Here is a 12,757-nt window from a genome sequence, read left to right on the forward strand (position 1 = left end):
AAAAGTAAAAACAAACAATGTATTTTTTTTTGAAAGGAGTCTCACTCTGTCGCCCAGGCTGGAGTGCAGTGGCGTGATCCCGGCTCACTGCAAGCTCCGCCTCCCGGGTACACGCCATTCTCCTGCCTCAGCTTCCTGAGTAGCTGAGACTACAGGCGCCCCACACCATGACTGGCTAATTTTTTGTATTTTTTTTTTAGTAGAGACGGGGTTTCACCATGTTAGCCAGGATGGTCTCGATCTCCTGACCTTGCAATCTGCCCGCCTGAGTGTCCCAAAGTGCTGGGATTACAGGCATGAACCATCGTGCCTGGACAAAAACAAATGCTATTAAAGAGTCTTCTAAGCACTAAGAAAGAAATCCAGTGGCTCTTTGTGAACACTTCTAAGTACTAAGAAATAAATCAAATAGCTCTGTCTGAAAGACAGAGAGAGAGATCATCAGCTTAATTATTCGTAAGTCATCCTGATTATTTAAAGGTGATATCTTTAAGGATATTACTTACTTTTTTCTTCAATATATCAAGTGCCTACTGTGTCTTAATAAGCATTCTAAGCCAATGCAGAAATGAAAAAAGGAGACAGATTTTCTTGCACCTAAAGAGCTAGTGAGGTTGTAGGGTGAGAAACACAAGTCAACAAGTCAAAATATAACATTCAAAAAGTGAAGCTGGCACAGTGACTCTGGCATGTAATACCAGCACTTCAGGATTCTGAAGCAGTAGGATCACTTGTGCTTAGGAGTTAGTTAGAGACCAGCCTCAGCAACAAAGTGAGAGCCCATCTCTAAGAAAAGATAAATAAAATTAGCTGGGTGTTTTGGCAAATTCTGTGGTCTCCGATACCGGTTTAGGTGAAAGGATTGCTTGAACCTGGGAAGTCAAGGCTGCAGTGAGCTGATATTTCACCACACTTAGGCCTAGGTGATAGAGCAAGACCCCGTCTAGAAAAAAACAAAAAAACAAACAAACAAAAAAATTTTTTTAATAGATTGGCACATTGTGATAAGTGCTTTAGGGAAAAATACAGCAGGAAAGGAAAAGAAAGAAAGTAGCATAGACAAAACTGAACTTTTAATATCTTATTCAGAAAAGATATAATATAGAATACCTGTCGGCAGATACCGAAGGGGTACTAGAAACTAAAGCAGGTGGCTATTTCATGTATTTTGGCTTTTTCCTAGCTTTTTAGGAAGTGATAACTACATTAAAAATATCTAAATCCAAACTGATTATTTCTCCACACCATATTTGCCCCCATTGTCTATTATGAAGCTTCTGATATGAAGGAGAAGGAATGAGAATAGAGAAAATTTAAGCCAGGCCTCAAGGCTGAGAGTAACTTATTTATGATCAGTAAAGTCTCATTATATGTATGGCAATTTAAACATGGTAGGTGAATTTTATTCTGTGTGAAATGAATCAAAATCTTACTCTTAATACTGCAAGTAAATATGACAAGTGTATATGTAGACCAGAGACAAGTGCTCTGCTGCCTTTGGCACAGAACACAAGCAACACTTTTAAGCTTCATTTCTTGTTTCTGAATATAAGAGGAGGGGAGAATGTCTGTCTATTGACTTTGACAGTGCCCTCCTGCAAATACTCATCCCTCATTTCCCTTGTCTTAGAATTCTCTTGACCTGCCCCTCCTTCATTTGATTGGCTCTGTGTACTTATGTTAGAATCAGAAGATCTGGGGGAACTATGGCTTCTAAACCTGTACACTGAACTCTACCCATATCCAGTCCTGTGACCTTATAAACCTGCTCAACTGAATTTTCCTCCCTTGGAAACTCTCTTCCCACTGAGTTTCTCTCCTCTGCTCCTAAAACCAAATGGCATCTCCTGTCCTATCCCTGGATGGTTTAACTCCTGGATGCCAGAAGAGTCAGACAAAGAAACAGGAGCCTTGTGGGTCCTGAGATTCTCAAAGATATAAAGGGGACATCCTGAAATCTAGAGTTTCTTCCTTGCCTTTTTCCCTCCCTTACAGCTTCTGCTGCTCCTGAGAGCTTTACTCTATCTCTCATCCAGCTCAGACTGTTGCTGGACCTGATAGTTTTTGCATAGCCAAGGTGGTTCTAGAAGAACTCTTGTCTGCATGAGGTCTGAGCTGCTTTTCTGCAATCTGAAGCATGGTTTTCCACGACTACATGAAGATCTGGAGCCACTGGTAACTAGGCAGAGAATGTTCTCATGTGTCCAAATGGCATGTCACTCCTCTCCATAAGCAGTGGAATAAACGCATTCAGATGAAGCCCTGTCATCATTACTTTGTCAAGTAGAAATACATTTCAATTTGTAGCAGGACGAGCCGCAGACAAAACTCCTCAGACACCGGATTAAAGAAGGAAGAGGTTTTTTATTTGGTCGGGAGCATCGGCAGACTCGCGTCTTAAGAGCCGAGCTCCTCGAGAAAGAAATACTTGGCCTTTTTAAAGGCTTACAACTTTAAGGGGTCCACATGAAAGGGTCGTGATAAATCGAGCAAGCGTGGGAAACGTGACTAGGGGCTACATGCCTCAGCTAACAAAAAGTTTTACAATGCCTTTTTCATACAGTGTCTGGAATTTACAGATAACACAAGTAGTTTAGGCCAGGGGTTGATGTTATTATTATTACTTTGTTTAACTCCTAGGGCCGCGTGGTGCTGCCAAGGTTGTCTGGCTATTTATCTTACTTTTGTTTCTTTCTCACTTTCCTCCTGTCTTGTGAACTAGGCAAGGTAGGGGGAGGAGGGCAGCAGGAGTAGTAGTGGTCTCCTTCCTTAAATTTACCTTGGAGCAACATGTCCTACACTATCTTGGCCCAGGGACGTCCCTGAGATGGAGCTTTCTAGACTTTCTCTCCATTACCCCTTGAGTTGAGTTGGGCAGTGCCAGGTAATATAGGAGGGAATCCTCCATCCTGTGGTTGTTGAGAGACCCTTGGAAGGCTTCATCCGGAGCATGAGGAGCAGGAGAAATATCCCTTCTGGAATGGAGGCCAACGGTGTTCTTAGATTAAATTTTTACGTTACAATAAAAAATCAATTGGCTGGGTGTGGTGGCTCACGCCTGTAATCCCAGCACTTTTGTAGGCTGAGGCGGGCGGATCACTTGAGGTCAGGAGTTCCAGAGGCATCTGGCAAACATGGTGAAACCCCCTCTCGACTAAAACTGAAAAAACAAACAAACAAACAAACAAACAAACAAAAAATTAGCCAGTAACAGAGCCAGAATCCTTTCAAAAAATATATATATATATAAAAATAAAAATAAAATTTCTATTTTGAAGAAACTTAATCATCTATGTTAACACCCACCTACGCCCTGTGAAATGCAATCAATTGGAAGAAAGGGGTGTGGTCTTCAGAGATTCATAAAAGGATACTTCAGGAGCCAAGCTCATTCTTCTCCAGAGCCCACAGAGCAACTTTGCAACTGGCCTTGGAGACTTCCAAAAGCTACCGACTCTGCACTGTGAGACTCTCATCCCTGAGTGGAATCCATCATATTCGACAGCAAGCTTTGGTGAGAACATAGATACATTTCTGAGGTAAGTACACAAATTCCAGAGTAGGAGCTACTATTAGCTTACAAACCAAAACAAAATTTGGGGACTTTATCTGCAAACTTAGATTATTTTTAATGCAATGATCTCATTTTCTGAGTTTTAAAAATGGTTCCATTTCTTTTTTAAAATTATATTAAACATAATCCATAGGTTTATGGATTAAACGTGGGCCACCATGTTCAGCTATTTATCTATTTTAATTAATTAATTAATTAATCTATTTTGAGATGGAATCATGCTCTATTGCCAGGCTGGAGTGCAGTGGCGCCATCTCGGCTCACTGCAACCTCTGCCTTCCAGGTTCAAATGATTCTTCAGCCTCAGCCTCCAGAGTAGCTGGGACTCTAGGCGCCTGCCACCACGCCCATCTAATTTTTGTATTTTTTTTAGTAGAGACGGGGTTTCTTTATGTTGGCCAGGATGGTCTCGATCTCTTGATCTTGTGATCTGCCCACCTCGGCCTTCTAAAGTGCTAGGGTTACAGGCGTGAGCGACGGCGCTGGGCCTATTTTTTAAAATTTATATAAGTATTTTTAGAGACAGAATGATCTAGACATTTTGCTTTGTCGCCAGTCTAGAGCTCCTGAGCTCAAAAAACCTGCCTGACTTGGCCTCCCAAAATTCTGGGATTACAGGCTGGAGTCACTTTGCCTGGCCTAGGTTTTTATTTTTATTTTAGCAAAACATACATTCATTTAAAACGCTGAGTTATTGTCTAGTGCCAATGTTTTATTTTTATTATTTTCTTTTTGGAGACGGAGTCTTGCTCTGTCGCCCAGGCTGGAGTGCTGTGGCGCCACCTTGGCTCACTGCAAGCTCCGCCTCCCGGGTTCACGCCATTCTCCCGCCTCAGCCTCCTGAGTAGCTGGGACTACAGCTACTGGTGCCCGCTACCACTCCTGGCTAATTTTTTGTATTTTTTAGAAGAGACAGGATTTCACCATGTGAGCCTGGATGGTCTCCATCTCCTGATCTCGTGATCCACCCGCCTCGGCCGCCTCGGCCTCCCAAAGTGCTCGGAATACAGGCGTGAGCCACCGTGCCCGGCCTCTAGCGCCTAGTATTATTGCATAATACTCACTATTTTTCTGACTGTGTGAAAGAGTAATGATAATGCTTCAATTATCATTATCTTTCTGTAAATTTAATTATCTGTCTTTTAAGGATGTGGTAATATTAACCAGTATATCCCCAAATTAACAGACAGTGCAGGAACAGTAAACATGCCAGAAAGTTTTTGTTGATTGAATTAACATAGCAGCCTAGAAGAACAATGATTCTTAGCTTTAGACTGGAGAGGTACCTTACCTTGATTTGACTGTTTTACCTTGGAGAGTAAAGGCTAGCTTTTTCTGATTTGGAGAAAGGTGTGAGTTCTGCTCTAACATTTTCAAGCAGGGTCCTTCTGGAAAAGTCATTATAGATGGTTGTTGTAGTTAAAGAAAATAATGAGAGTAGAAGAGCTTAGTGAGCTTTCCTTCTCTAAACCAATCACTGGCAATTAAGAGTGTTACTGATTTTCAGATTATTCAGACTCACCTCTTGAGAGTATAGGTTGATGAAACCCTTGAACCCTAAGCAATTTGGTGGACACTAACACCTCAGAAAATCTGACATTCTTCTATGCAAGAAAGTAGAGTTTGGAAAGCTGGACATGTGTCGATTGGAGAACAGTTGTTTTTTCTAGAGGTTGATGTCGCTTTGTGCCTTAGTTTTCCATTTTTCCTATTTCTGTCATTGCAAATTAAATCCTATACTTCTCTAGAAAAAAAAGGATATTATTCAATCACAACCTGATTCAAACTTTGCTTGGATCTTTGTCTCTTCAGGGTAGGAGAATAAATTCTTGTGGTTTTCTTTCCTTAGGAAAATGGACTCAGACTTCTCACATGCCTTCCAGAAGGAACTCATCTGTGTCATCTGTTCGAACTACCTGGTAGACCCTGTCACCATCTGCTGTGGGCACAGCTTCTGTAGGCCCTGTCTCTGCATTTCCTGGGAAGAAGCCCAAAGTCCTGCCAACTGCCCTGCATGCCGCGAACCATCACGGAAACAGGACTTCAAAACCAATATTCTTCTGAAGAATTTAGTGACCATCGCGAGAAAAGCCAGTCTCTGGCAATTCCTGAGCTCTGAGAAACAAATATGTGGGACCCATAGGGAAACAAAGAAGATGTTCTGTGACGTGGAAAAGAGTCTGCTCTGTTTGCTGTGCTCCAACTCTCAGGAGCACGGGGCTCACACACACTATCCCATTGAAGGGGCCGCTGAGGAACACCGGGTAAGAGATAGCTCTGCAATCACCTGAAAGCTGGAGGGTGGCAGAGTTAAAGAGATTAGAAGGACGATGAGAATCATCATGGTGATTACTCTCTTCTTTACTGAGTGCCAGGTGCTGTTCTTGGTATCAATTATGACATTTGGATAAAATGTGCAACTCTACGTTCCTTCATGGAGCTTGCACCCAAAAAGAGACTGATTAAGTAAATGTTCTTATTATTGACTCTACAGTTCAATGCTAAAGGCATTGAAAAGCAACCAAAACTACAAGTGCAAAGAAACGTATTTTTGAAATATATTTATATTACTGGACAAACGAGTATGGGGATAGCACACTACAAAATCAGGGGGCTAGCATAGTGGGTTCTGAAGCAGGATGTTTCACTGAACATTAGCCAGGTTACAGGAAATCTTGACTCTTCAGTTTTCTAAACTGTTCTATATTCTGAAACCTCAGAACTGAAAATATCAATTGAGGATGAGCAGTGAAAAAATTGTTTTTTTTCCCTTCTCTCTAATGTATTTATAGATTACATCCCTTGCCTGCGTATATCATTCAGAGTGTGGAATCTATGGTATTTGACTTTCTGTTTTTTAACCTCATAATTCTTTTGCAGGAGAAGCTCTTAGAGCAAATGAGGATTTTATGGAAAAAGATTCAAGAAAATCAGAGAAATCTAAATGAGGAGAGAAGAACAGCCCTCCTCTGGAGGGTAAGTATGAGACCGTGAGTCCTCACAACCAGCTTGAGATAAGCATGCTGACAACATTTATATTAGCAACTTGAGTTGAAATTCTCATATGCCAGATTTTGTCCTGTGTTTATTCATAGGCTGGAAAACAACCAGACTCTTCAATATAATGCTTGTTCAGGTTTTTTGGAAATGTTCTTCAGATAAGTAAAAAATAAATATAAATTCTGAAGGGCAAGTATGTGCTTAAAATTAATAAATATTTCAGGCAGAGTTTTCTGAATAAGTTGAATTATATAATATTAATTACATAGTACATAATTGAGAAATAAAGTTATTTAATGTTGAATATGATGTTGTCCAGAGGGAAGAAATCAGATAGGAACAGTCATTTAAGAAATGTGCCTATGCTGGTGAAGTCTGATAGCAGAGGACCCAGATGATGCCAGTTCATGTAGGAGAAAATGTAACATGATGAAAAGCTGCAGAGAAGGGGTAAAAAATGACTGGGGGAGTGAGAGAATAACTATGTCAATATTGAGAGGAGAGACACAATGGAATGGAGATTCATGTTGTTAGAATGGCAGGGCAATACAGAGCCTATGGCTTTTGACAGAAGAAAGATAGGAGACAGAAAAGAGGTAGTCGGTTTGAGAGATGGGGGTTAAATTTTTTACTAAGATCCTTTTTGTGTGATGGCTTCTGATTCTGATTATAATATACTAAAATCATTTCTACTGACAGTGATTCTTTAGTCTGTGAAGTACAGAGATTTGAAACAACAAACTAATTGAGTAACAAAGATTATATATATTATCCATGACAATTTGACAGTCAATCATAAATTTTACTTGTTTTCTAATGGTATTTCAGATTTAAGAGGACATATATTTAAACATTTCAATCTGAAGGGCTAATTTGCAGGTGTTAGGGAATTGAGGAATTACTTAAATTTTGAAGGAAGGTCTTGTTTAACTCATCAGACTGTTTGTAAATGATGGAAAATAAAAGAAGGAATGAGGAGGATGAATTTGTGGGTTCTGTGAGGTGGAAGTAGGCCTGGGTATGTAACCTACAAAATCCATGTCCCTACAGGGCGATGTGGTTTTACGGGCACAGATGATCAGGAATGAGTATAGGAAGCTGCATCCAGTTCTCCATAGGGAAGAAAAACAACATCTAGAGAGACTGAACAAGGAGTACCAAGAGATTTTTCAGCAACTCCAGAGAAGTTGGGTCAACATGGATCAAAAGAGTAAACACTTGAAAGAAATGTATCAGGAACTAATGAAAATGTGTCATAAACCAGATGTGGAGCTGCTCCAGGTAAGAATGGAGGATGCCCCTTGAGATACTTTGTATTAGCTGCCCTTTACATCTTTGCCTTCCATTGGGTACCCAAGACATTATTTCTTCTTCTCCCACATTGATGGTGAGAGCCATATAGAGATAAACGATAACTGCTAACCTAATCTTCGAAATAAACCTTTATGAAATTGTGCAACTAGATTTCCATAGAACATTTTCTACCACAAGCTTCCTCCTCCAGCACATTTCATTAAAACTGGAAGAAAAAATTTCATGTGAAAATTCTACTTTTGTCTCCAGTGGATAATCCATAGAAATTATGGAAAAACTAACATTTCCTTCTTCCTCCTTTTGGGAAGTCCTAGGTTTGAAATGCTCTTAATTTCAGCCATATTAACCTTTGGGGGCTAGCCCTGAAAAAGACTACATTGTAGACAGCTGCAGCAATGCGCAGTCACTACTCACACCTTTCTCTCTCATGCAAATTTAGGGTCCTGAATTTATCAGAAATTGATTCTGTCAATAGGTCTTACTGGTATAATTGCTAGAGATGAGAACACATTTTAAAAGAGTTGCAGTGATAGTATATGGCAATTCTAAAGTTTTCAAAGCTAAAGACCAGATAGGCAGAATAACAACTTTTTTGTTTGTGTGTTTGGAGAAAGAGTCTTCTTCTGTCACCCAGACTGAAGTCAGTGGCCCAATCTCAGTTCACTGCAACTTCTGCCTCCTTGGTTCAAGTAATTCTCCTGCTTCAGCCTCCCGAGTAGCTGGAACTACAGGCATGCACCACCACATCCAGCTAATTTTTTTGTATTTTTAGTAGAGATGGGTTTTTGCTATGTTGTCCAGGCTAGTCTGGAAATCCTGACCTCCGGTGATCCACCCACCTTGGCCTCCCAAAGTGCTGGGATTACAGGTGTGAGCCACCTCACCCAACAAGAATAACAACTTTCTAAAGAAGTCATTTTTTCTTTCTCTCTCCCTCTCTACAGGATTTGGGAGACATCGTGGCAAGGTATGTCTTTGGTCATCAGTGCAAGGTGGAGCACAAGGCATGCCATGAAAACATCAAGCTGTTTCCAACAAAATGAAAACATAATTTACTAACACCATAATGTGCCAGTGTGATGGTGTGTGTATGCGCGTGTACTCGTGTGTTTGTGTGGTGTGTTGAATGTTACCTATGCCTTTTATCAGACATTAACCTTTTCTTAGTTTCCCAAGTGACTCAGGGGGTTATGTTTTGAATAGTTCAATGCAGAAGTTGCTAGAATACAATTGCCTGTTTTTAGGATTCAGAATCCTAATTAGAGATAAACTATTTGGTGGCAGATAGGGAGAGAGGCATTTATCTTTCAGTGGCAGTAGGTTAGAAATGGAGTGAATAGTTAGAAAGATTCCCTAAGAGCCACAAACCCATCCTAGGATTGTGAAGGTACATTACCATATCAGAAGTGGATTTGAATGAAGCATTTTCTGTTGGAATCTATTAAACACAGACATGGGAAACTTAACCAACTCAACCAACTTCCTTGCAGGAGTGAGTCTGTGCTGCTGCACATGCCGCAGCCTGTCAATCCAGAGCTCACTGTAGGGCCCATCACTGGACTGGTGGACAGGCTCAACCGCTTCCGAGGTGAGTGTCGCCCTCTTGGTGGGATCAACATGCAATGCCTTCATTTATGGTTTTCTATGGGCAGCTTTACCAGTGTAATCATCTTTCATCTAGAAGAAGTGAATAGTCTGTGAATAGGTATTTCTATTTATAGTTTCACTATCATCAAACTGACCAGAATAAATAAAATCTGGTGAAATGTAATAGGAATCAGCCACATAACAAATTTCTTAGAAAAATAAAACATGCAGAAGGGCCCTTTAGGACTTTAGGAAGCATTCCCTGATACAATTTCATGTATACAATTATTACATGAAATATACAGAGCTAAATTAATTTAGGACATTTCCATTTCAAATTTAGTGCAGTTAACAACTGATTTGAGTGACAGTGTTTTTTAAAATACATTTCAGGTGAAGTTTCACAGCATTTATAATTTTAGTCACGTTTTTAATCCACAAAAGCATACATGAGTAACTTATATAACAGCGCAAAAACTGAGAATCTGTGAAGCATAGAAACGTGATTTAGTGGTTGATGAGGCCTTAGATAGAACTCCAGGATAGATGATGATAAATCTAGCAGACGAAAGAAGCCTGTGTCTGAATCTGACATGAAAGTCAGATAATTCTTGCAAGGAATCTGCACTTTTCAGAAGGCAGATTCAGATTTTCTCTTTAAGTATGAATTTGCTAGCTTCAGTGGCAGATTATAATATTTCTGGCAAAATGGTAACTTTTTATTTGGGTCTAGGAATGCTTCCCACCTCATCTCCCGTCCCCAGCCTCCTGCTCTGCCCTGACAGAGAAGAGGCAATGGAGGTTAATTTTATTGCTATGGACTTGGCTGCAGGGCAAGAGCTTCCAGTTTTTCAGTTGTTACGAAAGGTCGCTCAACTAGACATAGACATGACCTTCCTCCCCTTTATACTTTTTGAGTTTATCGAAATTGTGATCATTGTAGTTTAGCTAATTACTTGTACAGATATACTAACACCCTTTGATTCCAACATTTTTCCAGACAGAAGTTTCTTTCTAATCTTGACCTGTGTTTTCTAGTGAGAGTCTCTTTCTTATCTGAACATGAGAATTGATAAACTACTTTTCACTTGAACATTCTCTTTTTTCTACAGTGGAAATTGCCTTCACTTGGGAAGTCACCAATCACAATATCAGGCTGTTTGGGGATGTGAGAAGATTGATGTTTAGACGTGGATCTTTGAATTCTGACAGATCTGACTATTTTGCTGCATGGGGAACCTGGGTCTTCTCCTCTGGGAAACACTACTGGGAGCTGGATGTGGACAGCTCTTGGGACTGGGCTCTGGGAGTCTGTAAGGACTCCTGGATGAGGAAGAATAGCACAATGGTTACATCTAAGGACATATTTCTTCTTTTGTGCGTGAAGGTGGATAATCGTTTCAGTCTCTTGACCACCTCCCCATTGTTTCCTCACTATGTAGAGAAACCTCTGGGCCGGGTTGGTGTGTTTCTTGATTTTGAAGGTGGAAGTGTGAGTTTTTTGAATGTCACCAGGAGTTCCCTCATATGGAGTTACCCGGCTGGCTCCTTAAATTTTCCTGTCAGACCTTTCTTTTCCACTGGCCACAGATGATCAGGATTAAGAACCCTGACTGTTTGGTAACTCCATATACAAGGGATCCCTTCACTGTTGATACAAAGAAATCATACTGTTCAGGCTTTTATCTATGTTAGTGTCACTTCATTTTGTTGCTATTAAATAGAAAATATGTAAAATGCAAAACCTTTTTGTACATTTTCTTACAATTAAAATAATCTCCTATGGCCAATTTCCTAAAATATGTATTGTGATTTTCAAGTGTTTGTGAATTTATTGGATGGAATTCTGGAAATATGTGGGTGTATGTTTCCAACTTAATGATCTCATGCAGGAACAAAATTTGCACATCACAGACAGACAGGATTTTGTACAATGCACTTGTAAGTGTGAAAGTTCCCTCCTATTAATACAGTAAATTCTATACCTCATCACTTTAGGGGGAAAGATGTACTTTACACAGAAGTTTTCACTGAATCTTTGGGCTAGAATAGGAACTTAACAGTCATACATCCTATGGAGACAAAATACATTCTGAGAAATGCATTATTAGGCGATTTTATCATTGTGTGAACATCAGAACACACTACAAAAACCTACATAGAATATCCACCTACAGACATAGGCTAATGGTACAGCTTATTGCTTCTCTGAGAAGTTGCTAGCAATGTCTGAGCAAGAACCAAAAGAGTTTAACCCACATGGAATTCTGGAGCTATTTATTAAAGCAAACAGCATCACCCAGGGAAAAATAGACAGATGAGCAGACTGTCTGTATTAAATGTGTTAATACTTCCAATTCACACAGACTGAATCCTCATTGATACTCTAGAGACCTGAGACATAACCATTACCTCATGTTACAGTGGAAACATATTAGTATCAGGGAAAAAAAACACAACTAACTAAATTAAACCAAATCAAAAAACAAAACAAACATAACCCAGTTCTGATGAAAACCCAGTTTATAGTGAGTCCATTGAGTCTGTCTGCCCACCAAATGGTCATTTTCATGATCACTGATTAAATAATGGAAACAAACATTCTACTTCCAGTCCAGCAGATGATCCTGGCTGATGTCTGGGGTTCTTTGGTTGGGGCTGTTACCTAGAATATATTCAAACGGCCTCTCCAGGTAGTCGCTTGGCCTTGCTCACAGCATGGTAGATAATTTTCCACAGTGAAGATTCCCATAGAGTCAGGAGAAGTCTATACTACCATTATGCTACAGAGTAAAACATCAGCTGCAGTCACAACCCTACACAAAGTAAAGGAACTAGAACACACACAGCAGTAGCAGTCTTGAAGTTACATCACAGAAAGACAATGGGGGACTGAATATATATTTTAGCACTTTTTAGAGAGAATGGGGGAGGAATATAACCTACTACACCTACTCTTCCTAAGAAGTGGACCTTGAGGATCTATATCCAGAGACTCAGGGTCCTGTAAAACATGAGATCCAACGAGCCCCTTACAGAAACACCATTCAAGTTCCAGATTCCTGTAAAGGGGCAATCGACAATTAACCACGTTAATATTCTTTTGGAAATTTTCTTCAAGATTTGGTATCAACTGGACAATCATTATGAACACAACACAGCAAAATCACTGAGGTGGATGCACACGATACTGGAGTAGAGGGGTGGAAGGGGTGGTCCGTCTCCTTCAAGGTGACCACGTACAGACACAGTAATTCTAGGACAGTGAGATAAAGAAGGTCA

The 12,757-nt window shown here is 40.2% G+C and overlaps 1 protein-coding gene across 1 annotated transcript; it reads left to right on the top strand.

The window, feature by feature from the left end:
* Positions 1-6,409: 6,409 nt before the first annotated feature.
* LOC126934761 (tripartite motif-containing protein 43-like) lies at positions 6,410-11,257 on the top strand. Its single transcript, XM_050755556.1, has 5 exons — positions 6,410-6,550; positions 7,625-7,855; positions 8,833-8,855; positions 9,379-9,476; positions 10,588-11,257. Exons 1-5 carry the CDS (start codon positions 6,410-6,412, stop codon positions 11,067-11,069), a joined length of 975 nt encoding a protein of 324 aa, XP_050611513.1. The 3' UTR covers positions 11,070-11,257.
* The last annotated feature ends 1,500 nt before the right edge of the window (positions 11,258-12,757 follow it).

This window comes from Macaca thibetana, chromosome 14 (genome assembly GCF_024542745.1).
Source record: "Macaca thibetana thibetana isolate TM-01 chromosome 14, ASM2454274v1, whole genome shotgun sequence".
In the NCBI taxonomy this organism is placed as follows: Eukaryota; Metazoa; Chordata; class Mammalia; order Primates; family Cercopithecidae; genus Macaca; species Macaca thibetana.